Source organism: Ylistrum balloti, unplaced genomic scaffold (assembly GCF_031769215.1).
Source record: "Ylistrum balloti isolate Yb309-2 unplaced genomic scaffold, AGI_CSIRO_Ybal_v1 Utg369876, whole genome shotgun sequence".
NCBI lineage: Eukaryota > Metazoa > Mollusca > Bivalvia > Pectinida > Pectinidae > Ylistrum > Ylistrum balloti.
In genome coordinates, this window is record NW_026782016.1 from 1,093,896 (window position 1) to 1,110,362 (window position 16,467).

At 36.4% G+C, this 16,467-nt stretch overlaps 2 protein-coding genes across 2 annotated transcripts; both read right to left on the minus strand.

The window, feature by feature from the left end:
• Positions 1–4,156: 4,156 nt before the first annotated feature.
• On the minus strand, positions 4,157–9,636 carry LOC132546174 (heat shock 70 kDa protein 12A-like). The gene is made up of 5 exons (XM_060209883.1): positions 9,557–9,636; positions 7,874–8,209; positions 6,685–6,909; positions 5,649–5,823; positions 4,157–5,246 (listed from the first exon to the last, which is right to left on the minus strand). The coding sequence occupies exons 2-5, from the start codon at positions 8,195–8,197 to the stop codon at positions 4,186–4,188; spliced, it is 1,785 nt and encodes a 594-aa protein (XP_060065866.1). The 5' UTR covers positions 8,198–8,209; positions 9,557–9,636; the 3' UTR covers positions 4,157–4,185.
• Positions 9,637–12,590: 2,954 nt separating this feature from the next.
• LOC132546181 (heat shock 70 kDa protein 12B-like) lies at positions 12,591–16,158 on the minus strand. Its single transcript, XM_060209889.1, has 4 exons — positions 15,841–16,158; positions 15,183–15,407; positions 14,670–14,841; positions 12,591–13,648 (listed from the first exon to the last, which is right to left on the minus strand). The coding sequence occupies exons 1-4, from the start codon at positions 16,156–16,158 to the stop codon at positions 12,591–12,593; spliced, it is 1,773 nt and encodes a 590-aa protein (XP_060065872.1).
• Between the last annotated feature and the right edge of the window lie 309 nt (positions 16,159–16,467).

Genomic DNA, 16,467 nt, shown 5'->3' on the forward strand with positions numbered 1-16,467 from the left:
ATTTTTTTTATTACATACTTAACGGCCCGTCAACACATAAAAGGCCATAAGGGCCATCAAACAGTAAAACACACAGCGATCCAAAAGGAAATAACATTAAACAAACCAAAAGGTAAAAGACAAATGTTAAAAACCTTAAATGGGTATGTTAACACAAACGATTAAAACGGAACGTCATAGTCTATTATATAGACCAACATCTTTCAGATAATGTAGAATTTTACAGATCTCAACAGTTTCAAAAAGGGATTTTGGACATGTAATGTTACGATAAAAACGTTCTCGAGTAGACAGAGGGTCACTACAGTCCAATAAAAAATGCTTAACGGTGAATGGCTCATCACATCTTATGCACCAAGGATTATCTTCGCCTTTCAACATATATAAATGTGTAATGTATCAACAAGACATCTTTTGTAACGGACAAAAAAAACGTCCTGAGTTGCTGTATGGAAGATGGTGATCAAAATATCAAAAATGTTTTATATCAACCATGTAGATATATTTTTTAGATATATATATAGAGAGAGAGGGGGGTTGAGATTGCATAAATATTTCTCGTCGACTAAAAGGCTAAAAGCATTTATCATACTCATTACCATATCTATATACATGTATAACCAAAAATGTTCAATGATAAAAAAACTGTTTCAATATCATATCAGAACATGTGGTCATTTAGAATTTGAATGTACGCCGTTTTCCTTTTTCTCTTTATATGTGTATATCTCTGTAAATCTCTGTCAAAAAATTCTACATTTCTAAAAACAATAACGGCATCACACAAACTCTACACATCAAATGTTACGCGCGGAATTTCAATCTCAGCAATATCACAACCCAAGTACATCCTTTACATTACAGATACAGCGATATAAATCCCGCGTGTAGCACCTCTATTTCATTACTGCTTTGACTTTTATCATGGGTTCAGTTCCCGATGATAAACTTTGATGAAATTCAAAGGATATAACATTAACGTTTGGGTTTGTTTCAATTCTCATACTAATTTTACGGTGACGATAAGCCACCTTGAATTACGGATTTGCTGGCCATATGACTAACCCTGATTATACTTGATGGGAGGTCGATCAATCGGTGCTGACCAGTTGGGGAAATGGTCTTCCATAACTATCCCTTGCTGTTGTAACATCTACACTGCCATATTGCCGATCCTCCAAGTAAATAAAAACAACACAAAAACCAAATGTAAAAGAAAACAAAAAGAACACAGCACATATCAACAGAATAACCATTTAAACTAAAAGCACACAAAGGATAAGCGTCTATTGCTTTCTTATCAACCCAATGAAATAACACCTGTTTTTATCAATAAATGGGGAATTTGCTGTAGGAAAACTGAAATCAGCTTGGTCGAAAGTTGTCTTTGTAGGTCTCGTCGTAGGAAAAGATCGATTTAAGCAGTTAATCAGCGAAAAACTATTCTTCATGACTTTAAAATTGCCAGCCTTTCCAATGCAATTCAAGTGTTAGATCTTTCCGATTTCCATATTAAGAATTTCCCATTTCTGTATGATAATATTTCTACTTTTTTTTTAAAATAATTCTATTTCCGTGCGTGTTAACGCCTGCTAACAGATGAAATAACAAGACAGGTTTTCGCCGCAAAAATGCCAGTGAATGTAGGCTAAGGGAGAGTTTGGTGTTCACCACTATGATCTCATCATGGCATTTCTCTGTGTACGATATAAAGCTAGATGTTTATGATGACCGTTAGTATATTATGTTGTTAACCTTTTTTTCAGAACGCATCACTTCTCACATGCATTGACTTAGCTGTATTTGACTTTTACTCTCTCGGAACGTCTAGACTTTCTTTACTTGGACTTTTGAAAGGGTCTCCATATATGTATTTTCTTTGTTTCTGTTTTGCCGTCGTTTCATCACTTTTTAATCTAAATCAGCTTGACGTATACCCAACTTATAAATATATTGATATCTATTGTTTTGACACAAGTACGTCTATCGTTTTGTGAACCAATTCTATGTACATGTTTACCGCACACATCTATTCTGCATTCAAAACAACATTTCCCGTGTCCACACTCTCACACAAGTAGTTTTCAATGTCATATAGAGTTTAATATAAGAAGGTACATTTCTATTGGTCGATTACCGATTAATCATAATGAATTACTAATATGTCACTTCAGTTTTTTTTGTCTTAATAAGGTGACGAATATGTCAAGTGACATAACAGCTGGTGTAATGCCATTTGCGAACACAAACCATGAAAACAATGACTGGGTTAAGAAGAAGGATTTCACACAGTGTGTGCAATAAACTGTGTTTGAAACACTTATCAGCAGAAAGAGATGGCAAAACAAATATATTCTAATGAGAAAGTTAATGTTACTCGTTTTAAATCTTATTACGTATTCCACAAGAAAAATTAAATTGATACTATCTGTGAATATTATATTTGCAGACATTGCTTAAAGTGTATTAAATATTTCTAATCCTTATCTTATCCAATGTACCTGTCTTACACTAAAAACATAACGCATGATCGATGTGAATACAAGTTAAACAGGCATTACTGATGTTGTTTCTCAAAGACCCTGAATTACCGGTTTTTAGTTCGATCTTTGAAATGCAATTACACTATTTCATTTTCTAACTTCGAGTTATCTCCCTTATACCATTAGGTTTGGAGAAGGAATGGGTAGGGGAAGGAAAAAGAGAATGCATTGTTTCCGATTTTTATTCAGTTATCTGATTGATATGGTTCAGGCACACATATAGGAAAATGAGGTTAATATGAGTTTACAAGTTCTCTTTGTCTTGAATCGGTTACAACATCAGGAAAAGTCGAATTTCACTGATTTAGTCAAAAGGGAATCAAATGCGAGTTCTGAAAATAAAAAAAAAAATAGTCGATATTTCATAATGCATCGATATGTAGGTATGTAGTAAAACCGTTACATAAAAGCAAGCATATTCTTAAAACATATAAATGTACATGTATTTATAAAAAAAAAATCGTTGCCACGGTGATATAAACAAGAGGCCAAATTGGCTCGTATCTCTCTCCCCTATACAATGTAAAAAAAGAAATAGATAAAAAAAAAATCTAAAACCTGTCAATTATTATGATTCTTTGAGCTGAAGTTGTCAGGGTTTTTTTCTCATAAATTTAGCCAATTTGACAATAGATTAAGGTTATTTCTGTCCACAAACGTTGTTGGGCTTCAACCAACGAACATAACAGCCAAATATCATGATTCTAGGTCTCATGGTTATTACGGATTGGTCGTTTTAAGGGAATCTAACGCCATAAAGACGCATGATAGACGTCGCACAATGGTATATGAGCCAAGTAAGCCGAGCAGGTTATTCAATAAGAAACCCTTATCTGTTATATATATGTCCTTTTCTAACGACGTCCTAATTAGGAACATAGCAAACAGCTACAACCGATAAACTATACTTTCGTTTGCTACCAACCTACTTGATTTTCGTACATTGAGTTTTATCATTATTTTGAATAAGCATAATTGTTTGATAGAGCAAAAATCACTTTCAAGCAATACTTCTATAATACGAAGACTGTCGTAATAGAATATCATATTCAGAAACCTTTACAATATCTCATAGTCTGATGGCAGACAGGACATATTATCTCTTATATAGCATTCAAAGTCACGAAATACAACACATTCAGCAGGCAGAGTATGTTTATGTTTTCATAATTGTGGGATAGGCTGAATTTTCCGTCATAATTGTGGGATAGGCTGCACTTTCCGTCATAATTGTGGGATAGACTGCACTTTCCGGTATAATTGTGGGATAGGCTGCACTTTCCGTCATGATTGTGGGATAGGCTGCACTTTCCGTCATAGTTGTGGGATAGGCTGCACTTTCCGTCATGATTGTGGGATAGGCTGCACTTTCCGTCATTATTACAATATTATACAATTTACTATGAATTTACCCTTTCCGGCAGTTAAGGCCTATATGCCTAAACGTATACAAATTTTCGATTAGGTAACATGATGGTATTCTAGAGGTGAATTATTATACAAAATATGCCAGTACAGTTTTCCTAATTTTTTTCTCTCTCGGGAATTTCATTTATATAATTTATAAAAATTCTATCATATAGATCATTTCAATGCCATGGAAATGCGTTTAATCTTAGTTTGCCAAGAACAAAAATATTGATTACTCCAAAAGTTCGAACTGCGCATTTGTGGTTTTCTCGGTTTTTTTCACTTTTGCCTCCACGGATAGCTCTGTGCCACCAAACTTAAGTCTTGCCGATACTACTCGGTCCGATGCAGGGACATCCATTGGAAGATCCACCAGCATCTTTCCGATATATGTACAATTATCAGTCTCACAGTACTTAAGCTCATCTTTCTCGGATATGTAAACTCTCAAGACCATTTTCGTAGCTTCATCAGTCAACGGGTGATAATCTTGAGGCTCGGTTGCTTCCCCTATGTCAACTGACTGTCCTCTAGCAACATGCTTGCTAAACCGATCATCACAATACAATTTCCCTTTTACTGTTGATTTCTTATTCTCTGGATCACCCTGCCTGAACTCTTCTGACACTTGAATACCGTAAGTGTGTTTCATCACACGCGTAGAAATTACTTTAGTGTTAAATCCGAATAGCACTGCTCCTTTCAGGACCGACAATCCAGCATCCTGGGGAATTACGATTTTCTTCGAGTGACCGAATCTTTCTTTCACTGCATGTCGTAGCATTGGAGACTCGGAAAACCCTCCAACCATCAGAATAACAGATGTTCCAGCCGCGTTTTCTTCATCAAAAATTCGTTCGACGTGTTCTACGATCACCTCGCATGTAGTTTCGAACAATGCCTTTGCTTCAGAGGCATCGACTCTGATTTTGTCGCCGATCCATGCAATTTTTCTTCCTTTTCGTCCCTGCGACAAGGATTCGCGTAGCCCCTCCCCTTTCATGTCCTGGTAGACCTCATTAAGAGCTATTGGGACTTTGAATGTGACTTTTTGGTCGAGTTCCGGCGTGATAGTTCGCTTCTTGATTTCGAATTCACGAACAATATCTAAGTAGGAATCTCTATGGTTTAATTTAAATGCGTCCCATACTTCGCCGCCAACCAAGTCTATGAGAAACTGTTCATATGCCTCGTCTACTCTGGTTCCTCCCCAGTCTCCGCCGTTCGCCATATATACCTGGTGGAGAGATCCGTCGCTCTGAACCTGTTGTACAGTGATATCTACTGTTCCACCTAAAACCAAAGAAAGTATATGTGGACAACAAGTTAACTATCATCTAACAAATAGTTTTCATTTTCACAAAATGCTATATATTTTTTCTCTTTTAATAAACAAGCCCATGATATTATCTTTTATGCTGTAACGTATGACCCTACAATTTTAAAGACGATATTCAAAAATATTTTTCTTCAATACAGGTCAAAATCGGTTGATATTGGGTTACTGAAAAATGGTTAATGTATTAAAATCAGCTATTCTTATATATTTACATGTATCGTTCATTAGCCAGATTTCCGTGATGAATATCAAAGATATACAGAATGTATGTAAACTATAACAAAAGACAATGTATTGTCTTTACAACGGCAAAGACAAGCGGACACTAATTGTCCGAAATCACATCGGACACTCACCCCCTGCGTCCAGCACCAAATACTTGGTACCAGGACATATTGCTTCTAAGCCAGCAATGTTTTCGTTTTCTCTGTGTTGTTCCTGTCCACGCTTTCCTATCGGAATGTGCTTGCAGTATATCGATGCCGCCTCCGGCTCCAGAGCTATGTCAAGATGGTCAGATCTGATGCCGGCCTAATGAACAAGTACATTTTATAAGCGGTTATTATACACTCAATCAATGTGTGTTAAAATGATTTGAGCAACAATTGTTTGTAATACGCCTATGTCGTTCTAGTTCGAAACATTTAAACAAAAACAAACAAAAAGACATTGTGTCACTGTTTGTGCAGACTTCATTATGTCATTTCAGTAATGTTCATAATAATCTTAAATATTTCAGCGATGCCGAAAATCTTCTTTCAGTCAAATGACGAATTATTTAGAATTAAGCTTGGTAACTTATGAAACAGATAAGGTAATGCATTATTTGCTATTACGTAATTTCCAGAGAAAGAGTTCCTTTTGAACCCCCACCCAAAATGACTACCAGTAGGTTATAATAAGTATCTAAAAGGGTTTCTTGTAAGGGGTACCAAGAAAAATTGGGGCATGGTCTTAAAATCAACCCTTTCAGACACTTGTACTATATTTACCAGGTATAATAACCCATTGGTAGCCACTTTGGGTTGGGGGAAGGGGGGGGGGGGGTCAAAAGGATCCAGATGATTGCTAATTTTTTCACGGTACATTAGACACGCTTTAAGGAAGCCCCTATCTTTAGCGTACCAAACAACAACAACAACAACAATAAAAAAAGTCTGCGACGTGTAGGTGACCGTTCAGTCAACTGGATATCATACTACGAAAACAAAACAAAAAACACCCACAAACAAGAGACAAACAACAAAAAGAAAGTTCAAAGGAGGGGAAATGGTGAAGAGAAATGACCAAAACGAAATAACGGAAGCCAGTTGTACGAGATATCATGTCCTCTGTCTGTACCTGGCATCCAAAAAAGGAAAACAATATCATACATATCATAGGCAATCATACTTGTTTGGCAGCTTCTCTCATAAATTGCTTGGCTTTATCAGACCAGATGGCTGGAACAGTAAGAACCCAATGGACCTCCTCGTCTTTGATACCTTCACTGATTGATCGCTCATGCATTGCACGAAGCATGTGTCCACGTAGGTAATGGATGATCGCCGTAAATACATCCATGGCATTCATAATATTACCCTTGTCATCCTCGAGTGTGCACTGGCGAGAAATATTCTAAAACGAGTACAAACGTTAAGAAAAATTTAATTAGGATGTATTTATTCATAAGATAAAATATCAAATATTACTACATATATAGTGGTGGAAGGCGAATGTGACCGGGGACGAACATGTATTACTGTATCAGCGATCTATATTATATTAGATATAATTTATTAATGACAATCTTATGTTTATTGTAGGTCTACGAGAGTATCAGTCAGATACTACGCAACTCATTGACATAGTATGCTTTCTATATTCTAATAGGATATATTGTGCAAACACATGCATTCTCAGTTATATTTACGGCCAATAAAAACATGGCAACAGAGATATTCATACTGACACGTGTACAGGCAAGGGGAAGTTAAATCGACAGTACATATTCGCAATGACACGTATACAAGTAATACATGTACACATAATTCCAGCGACACGTGTACAGGTGACACCTGTACTCATATTTCCAATGACGCATGTACACATATTCCAATGAAACCTAATCAGGTGACATATGTACACATAATTCAGTGACACATATTCAAGTGACACATGTATACATATTTCACGTGACCCGTGTACAGTTGACTTGAAAACACACAGTGACACATGTACAGGTGACACCTGTATTCATATTTCAAGTGACACGTGCACACATGAAAAATAAGCTGACGATATAGGTGTTCCAATGACTCATTTGCAAATGATTCTGAAATAATCCTTGTGTGTATTGGTATATGCATGTTTCACAGATCCTGGATATTTCACAGGTAAAAAGAAAATCGAAATGAAATAAACTAATACATTATACATTATCTGGCGATTTTTGAGACTAATATTAAATTTCCTATTTCAGTATCTAATATACTGTATTTTATCAGAAACCCTGTGGGTTCTCGTCCTGTGGAGGGATACAAACTACACTGAAGGAAAAATCGTGCATACGATACTTGTTTTAAATGTATGAAAATATTACCGGGTTCTTATACAGCATCATCTTGAACCGCCGGAAGTAGTACCAGTCGTGGAACTCATTGTCATTGGTTAGGTCAGCATACTTGTCTTCAGCATCGAACCCAAAGGAATGGAACTTCTTATCTGGGGTGAAAAGTGCGCATGTCGAAGTTTTAAGAGAGACTCCAACGCTTGATCCACTGTTCCAGATGTTTCCTTGGATGCGGAGTGCGTCGTTCGCACAATCATTTCGGAATGCGAAAGCATATCCGGAATAAGTGGTGCCAAAATCTATAGCGGCTACTATAATCTTTTCAACGTCATCTTCCTCTAAATATGATGCCATGGTGAAAAGCTCCTGTGGTTTGATAAAATAGTTATTTAATGTATATAACTAGAGTGCTCATTAGTCCAACAATAATGATTTAAATATAGATACATTGGGCATAGCCTAGTTCACTGTCACTTAGCAACACCTTGTTAACCCCACATTGGCTTTTTATTATAACTACTGAAAAAAAATTGTTTTTTGTTCATTTGATGGTTTATTTAACTGTAAGATATGTTTTTAATTTCATAAATAGATACAAAGTAACTCTCTCTGTAAGGGTGGCCTTTTTCATTCATATTCATTGTTGTGTCGTTTCTTGTCGTAGTGTGCAGATACATAAATATAGATACATTGTGCATTGCCTAGTTCACTGTCACTTAGCAACACCATCGGTCTACCAAATAAACACGGCATTGAAGAAAACGTTAGGTGTTTAAATGAATTGATCGAAAAACAAACAAACGAAAAAGCTTTAAACTGGTATCCAGTGGAAATAAAAAAACTTGTTTGGAAGCATTGTACATTATAACATGTTTTTTTTTCCGAACAGTATATCTTATCAGACGTCATACATATTTAAGTATCTATTATAGTAATGGGGATATCAGACTATTCAAGGCACACAGTGATCTGTAACAATATTTCTGGGTAATGAGGGTTTGTATAGTACACTATAACTGGTAAAGAGGTCCAACGAAATGCTAGAGGAATATTCATCATCCTCAGAAGATATTCGTACAAATAATGTTCAATTTTTACATCTTTAGTATCAAATTATCTGAAATACATAACCTACACCGAAATACTGCACACTAAACTTACACGCCTGTCGGTCACTGTGAAGTGAAAGAAGACCGGCGAATTCTCCGTTAGGGCTATATATCTGTTTGCTGAAACCAAGGTCAATTAATATAAATCAAGCTAACTATAGCACTATCGTATTTAGTTGGTTCCCTTTACTAGACTATTATAAATGTAGTATACTATACAATCCGCCATCTCTAGAGACATTGTTACAAGCCCCTGTGATGGCACACAACGTGTATAAACACGCAGACTACATAATGTATTCAATATACAAAACGAAAGTAGATACTGCATACGGAAGTTAAAAAATAGAAATTCTAAGATGTAGAAGAAATGATACTATTTTCAATATGTTATGTTCGTCGAATCTTACTTTTCTCATTCACATTTTCTAGTTTCGTTTATTTTATTCATCTCTATTAATTCATATGCTTATTTATACACATGTGTACGTGTGGAAGCTAGGACGAGCATCGCCATTGATTTCCTATCGTTTTATTCGAGGTTGTTTACCGGGAGCAGAAATCTCACACACTTTAATGATATGTTGCACAAACTGTTACTCACCCGTCCCAGAAAACTGTGTACACGCCTGTCTCCCACTATTCAAAGTGAATCCTTCCCTTTTAAATTCCTGATTTGACAATTCACTTCCCAGTTGCCCAGGTATACGTCATCACAATGTCGGGTATCGGGAATAAATTGACAGTTGCACGCCTCAGAGGACAGCGTTTTAACTTCCCACTTTCGATTTATATATACATTACACAGCTAATATCCCGAATATCGTTTCTGTCCGACCAGGGCTGTTTTTAATTTTCCGTCTGTGCTTACTTGTATCATATGTTGCACTGTGTAATTAAATTCGAGGTTGATATTCTATGTGCAGGTTAAGAATGGATTTTTCGAAATTTCATTTTGTAAGTTGTGTATGTGATGAAACTACGATAGAGGGTATGAATTCAAGTTACATATGTACACATATGTAAGTTACTTCAGTTATCCGATATAACTTCGATGCAAAGGCCACCCAACAAAAAATGAGTAGTTACACACAACGTACATATACTTAATGATCGATGTACGTATGTACGCAATGAAAACATCTTCCATACCTGAATATAAGAGAGATATTTAATTAAGATAGATACCTGATATATATAAAGGGATTCTGTGTGTAGATAATGGTGGTAGGGATTCTGTACTGTTGTGAAAGTATACATAATTCTATAGAATATATATATAGCACAACAACGAAATAGTACTGATTACCATCAGCAGACTTCCTTGTATGTGAATCCTATCCGTCACCAAAATCTTCTACTCCCCTCGGTTGCATTCGAAAATGTCTCACATAAATGTAGGCTGTAGCAGTTGTGTTTAAGGTAGACCGATCGTTATATCTATAAAACATGGTATTGTTTTAGGCAGACCGATCATTATATCTATAAAACATTGTATTGTTTTAGGCAGACCGATCATTATATCTATAAAACATTGTATTGTTTTAGGCAGACCGATCATTATATCTATAAAACATTGTATTGTTTTAGGCAGACCGATCATTATATCTATAAAACATTGTATTGTTTTAGGCAGACCGATCATTATATCTATAAAACATTGTATTGTTGATCTTACTAAATCCATTTACAACATTAAACTACCTAGCCCTAGTCCTAATGATTCACATCTCACATCCCCTATCCTTATGACTGACTGCTGAATCCTTGTTCTGCTTGTAGTATTTACCATGTTGTCACTTTCCCGACTCGCCTTGGATCTTATCGGGGTGTGCATATGATATGTAATTATCTCAATAATGCTTTTCAATTTCCAATTTGCCCTGCAGACTTAGACTTCTGCATGGTTTGAAAAAAAATAATCATGCGTCGCTTCTCCAAGGAAGACTTCCAAAAGTATAAGTGCTCTTGTAACACCGGATAAGTACGTTTCATCAGATGTGAGGATCAAGGTTGTGGTGTGAGATATATGTGTTGACGAAAAGAAAGATGCGTGTGATCGCTGATATTGACATTGTGCGTGTTTGTGTTTTTTCCTGTACTTTGTGAGAATACAGTAGATTACAATGAATTTGATTGTAGACAACTTATGAGTTCCTCTTAGGTACCAAATTACAGGGGATCATGCTCATCAATACTTGGAATATTCACTTGCTTTATTTCAATACTGACATTTTAGTATCTAAAATCTAAATTCAATCATCTGTCAATCACTGTTGTTTTTTTTTTCAACTCGATGGAGGAATCTTCAACAGTTCAGTATTTTGTACAATACTTTAAATATGAAATTACATTCCACTCTCCAAGCCCGTCCTGTTTCAGTGGTTATACCGGACCAATATAGGGAGCGCTCCCTTATTTGGCAATAAGAATTGGGATACGTTAAAAGGTTACGATACACAAGTCTGTTTATTCTAAAATCCCACTTGAATGCACTGTGTCCGAGGGTAATTGTTGAGAAAACACGAAATTTATCCATCAGAACGAGTCTATGAATTACTGAAACTCCAGAGTGTTGTGTGATCGGTCTGTATCTGTTGGTCTTCAGTGGAATCTAATGGATATTGCAATGGGTATCATTCCTTTCAGAAAACAATTCCCCCATCCACACATGTACCTCTTTTACCAATATTTTCTAAAATAGAACGTAATAGTTTCATTTCTTCAAACAACACAAGTGGTGTGATTTTTCCAATTCGAACTATATTTTGCCTTGTCTGATTTACTTTAACCGAATTGTTACAATATATAATTAATGACCGTCTGACTGTGTAAAAGTCACTGTCCATATAGATCCCTACGAGTAGACATTTTGGATTGAACATCTACAAATGTGTAGACAACGTTCTACGATTTTGATGGCAACAATTCGACGAAACCATATAAAATGTTTGTTAAATACTTACACTGTAGTCTGTACTTTTACCCAATATTCATATTTCACATTGGATTAATAATATCAATTATATAAGATGTAATTAAGTTCGTTACTCTCAGATTATGTGAAAGTTTATCATTATTATTATTATTATTATTATTATTTATTATTATTAATATTACCCTTTAAGAACATTTACCGTAAGGGTAATCATTAGTTGGTCTGAACTAGGAGAGGGAGATGCAGTAACCCATAAGTATGGGATTAATACAGAGAAATTAGGGAGATGCAACAACCCATAAGTATGGGATTAATACAGAGAAATTAGGGAGATGCAACAACCCATAAGTATGGGATTAATACAGAGAATTGATTGGTACTGTTTTATAATTAACACTATGTAAGCTGAATCCCATTACACGTGTAATGCACGGGCATGCATTTCATGGATATCATTCGCTAATTTAACTGACATTCTAAGTTTGCCATGACGACTTGAACGTAAATTCGACATCAAAGACTTAGATTGCGTTTGTTATTTCGATATAAAGAAAATATTGCACATTTTTCTTTAAATTTCCCCTGTACTAGACAGGTAATTATGAAATCGGTAACATCTTATTATTTCATAAGTATAGCATTGTAGAATTTCATATAAGGGCAGTATATATGCAGTAATAAACTGCAGCTGACAGAGTTTCTATTCTAGGAGACGAAACTCGGCATGTGTTGTCTGATTCGTAGCCATGACTGTGGCACGTACAGACAGCTCCGTTCCCCCGAACTTCATGTTGACTTTCACGCCACGGTCAGATGTAGGCACGTCCATTGGAAGACAAACTAGCAATTGTCCTATATATGAACACAGTTCTGTATCACAATACTCTGGGTCATACTTGTCTGTTATATACACTTTAACAGCCATTTCCTCCCTGTCGTCCAAAGGATGATAGTCTATTGTCTGTGTTTCTTCATCAATACGTACGGACTGACCTTTCTTTACATGCTTGGAGAACCGGTCTTCGCAGTACAGTTTACCTTTAACCATAGTTTTAGTAATGTCAGGGTCCAGATTTTTCCTGAACAGAGAAGATGATTGTATACCATACGTGTGTTTCATTACACGAAGAGATACAACCCGAGTATCAAACCCGAACAGAACTGCTCCCTTTAAGACTGAAAGCCCCGCCTCTTCTGGAATTATCACCCTTTTCGTGTGACCGAATCTCTCTTTGATAGCATTGCTTAGCATTGGAGACTCAGAAAACCCTCCAACCATCAGAATATCGGATGTTCCAGCCGTTTCCTCCTTATCAAGAATTCGTTCGACATGCGCTACAATCAATGCACACGTTGTTTCGAAAAGTTTCTTTGCTTCTGTGACATCGACACGCAACCTGTCACCTTTCCAGATAAGTTTTCGGTTTCTGTGATGACCCTGTGTGGTACTGAGTGGGCTATTTTTCATTTCTTCATAAACGTCACGGAGAACAGGTGGAACAGTAAAGGTTATCCTATTTTCAATATCTGGAGATATAGTGCGCTTCTTTGTTTCGAATTCACGGAAAATATCAATATAGGAATCCATGTATTTAGCTTTGAATGCCTCCCAAATGTTCTGACCTACAAGCTCTTCTAAAAATGCCTCATACGCCTCGTCCACTTTGGTCCCTCCCCAATCTCCTCCGTTTGCCATATACACCTGATGGAGAGTACCATTCTCTTGAACCCTCTGAACGGTGATGTCAATTGTGCCACCTGAAATTGAAATGAAAGTGGTATGAAAGTAGAGTGGCTATAACGACCCGATTGTTGTAAGAAATCCAGTCATAAGCAGGTTTAGCGGCTTCTGTCGTCAACTTTCACGGCTCCTTGAGTTAAATTTGACTTCTTATATCATACAGGCCGTAACACCGTCAAAGTGAGGAAATTGGACACAGATTGTACACCTTAGTCATGACTTTGTTAATGAACTAGCCTCTAGTGAATAAATGGCGGCTCTTACGGAAGAAATTGGTCTTGAATTTGCCAATAATTAGATTTACAGTCCATATTTTGTAAAAGTAAAAATAAATATTAGCATCTCGGATTTGTTTTCTATTCTGGTGAGTTACATTCCTAGTGACATAAATATATGGGGTTCTTTGGGTTTGGTATCCACGGCAACTTTCTATTAGCCTAACATATCCTAACACCACAGGTAATTACGACATTCTTACTAATCAATGGCCAATCAACAGATGTTATGGAGGTTTATGACCGATTTCCTTATTAGTGTAAACATAACCATTTATCTATAAGAAAGTCACGGAAGACCGAAAATGTCAGTCAGTAGGATATATGTATATATCTCAGTCAGCAATAGTCTATGATTCTGTGTCCATAGTTACAGGATAATGTCACTCTCATATCATATATGAATAAAATATTCCAATGCTAATTAACTGTAACTGAAAAGAGTTCTCCACAACCAATCCGCTGTTTTTCTTGGACCTTCCATATGGAGACATTAGAGAACTATGTTATTCCCAACAAATACATACCTGTCCGATTCCACATACGTTTGTTCACAGAAAATACAAATCTTCATCGTTTTGTAAGTTTGTAGAGCATGTGTACTGTACAACATGTGTTACCACGAAGGGAAGGGAACCTTGAGCAAGCGGGCTACACTTGCATAAGGTTCACTCCCCTTAAATAGGCTATACAAGCAACAACGTAGACAATCAGTTGCTCAGTAAAATATTAAATTAAGTCAATAGTTTAAGAGTATACGTACCGCCTGCGTCCAGTACCAAGTATTTGGTACCAGGACACATCGCCTCTAAGCCAACACCTTCTGCGCCATGCGTCTCCTGCCGCTCTCTCCTGCTCACAGATATGTGCTTACAGTATATAGATGCAGCCTCTGGCTCCAAGGCAATATCAAGCTGATCAGAATGTATTCCAGCCTGAAAAAAATGTTCAGCTTGTATTCTTTTAAATTTCAAACCAAGACGCTGTCGTGAATTGCACATTGGTGAGTAACACACAAAAAGATGAAATCACGAAGGTCAGTTTCATTAATTTTTGGCAATATTGTATATGATTCTTCTGAAATTGTATTAAGGGGTGTTGTTCACGCCAGTGCCTTTGTTTTTTCAGTTATGGCCTATGTTTCTATCTACAACATTGAAAGTCTTGCACTTTGCTATAATGTACTCTTATCTTTTAAAAAAAATCGAATGAATCGTTATTATTTACAACGTAAAGCTGTTCACATGATTTAATTCAAACCAAAAAAAAGAAGTACCTTCTTCGCTGCCTCTCTCATGAACTGTTTGGCCTGGTCAGACCAGATGGCGGGGACAGTCAGTACCCAGTTAATTTCATTCTCTTTTATTCCAACATTTGCGACACGTTCGTTGATGTTTCTCAGTGTTTCTTGCCGTAGATAGCTAATAATTGCCGAGAACACCTTTATCGCGTTCATAGATTTTCCTTTGTCGTCTTTAAGAATGGAATGCCAGGTAATATTCTGTAGAATATCAATAAGGTGGTTATGAAATGTATGTGATAAGGACAAAGTGTACATGCAGGTTAATACTTTAGAATTATTTATCAAAACAATACTTATACGGATGGATCATGAACTGAAGACTTTGAGGAACTATTCGACTGCAGTCAGCATTAGGATGCTTTTACACACCACTGACTGTATGCACCACTCGATCACCTGTCTTATGTAGCTAAAAGATATGACGAATATCAGACTACATCTAAAAATATATATACCTTTTTGGAACTCTCTGTTACCTCTGATTTTTTAATTTTTTTTTTTTTTTATGGAAGAAGCACAAATTGTCCACCATACCAAATTTGCTTTCTGTCCTGTTTACATGTTCAATGACGCACATTATTCAAACAGGACATGCACTTAGCAGTTTATGCTAAGATTGCTCATTACTTACAGGGTTGTTATAAAGCATCATCTTGAATCGGCGAAAGTAATACCAGTCTTGGTGCTCGTTTGTAAGCGTCAACTCCGCGTATCTGTTCTCAGCGTCGTATCCAAAAGAGTCGAACTTCCCTTGTGGATTGAAGAGTACACATGTTGGAGCTTTTTGGGAACATCCATTTTTAGACATGATACCATAGATCCGAAGACTATGGTGATCGGAAGAATAATCTTTCTGGAAGGCGAAAGCATATCCGGAATATGTTGTTCCAAAGTCAATGGCGGCGACTACCAGCTTCGTTTTACTGACCTCTTCTGCGCATGTTGCCATGGTGACGTTCTAAACTATGTTGAAGTATATCTCTTACTGATGTTTACCATTTCATTTTTTTCTGAGAAGTAAAATCGAAGCAGAAAAAATACGTTTATTCCTATCTTATACATTGGATTTTAACATTTTGATATCAAAATTGGTTTTATCGGAAGATCTATTTTATCACTTGTGTCTCAAGATTCTCGAATACTCATGTGTATGTGTTTACGTTGTTTGATATATGTCTTGTTTCACTGTGGCGTCAGGTGCAACCATACCTAGATTTTTCACCGTTGTCGTCATTAGAGTTAATAATATAGATATGCG

Excerpts from the sequence above, each read along its gene's own strand:
- LOC132546174 (XM_060209883.1), bottom strand. The coding sequence starts at position 8,197 with ATGGCATCATATTTAGAGGAAGATGACGTTGAAAAGATTATAGTAGCC. Across the intron at positions 5,824-6,684 it reads TGAGAGAAGCTGCCAAACAA|GCCGGCATCAGATCTGACCA; the intron begins GTATGATTGCCT and ends CTTGTTCATTAG. Across the intron at positions 5,247-5,648 it reads TTTGGTGCTGGACGCAGGGG|GTGGAACAGTAGATATCACT; the intron begins GTGAGTGTCCGA and ends CTTTGGTTTTAG.
- LOC132546181 (XM_060209889.1), bottom strand. The coding sequence starts at position 16,158 with ATGGCAACATGCGCAGAAGAGGTCAGTAAAACGAAGCTGGTAGTCGCC. Across the intron at positions 14,842-15,182 it reads TGAGAGAGGCAGCGAAGAAG|GCTGGAATACATTCTGATCA; the intron begins GTACTTCTTTTT and ends CATTTTTTTCAG. Across the intron at positions 13,649-14,669 it reads CTTGGTACTGGACGCAGGCG|GTGGCACAATTGACATCACC; the intron begins GTACGTATACTC and ends TTTCAATTTCAG.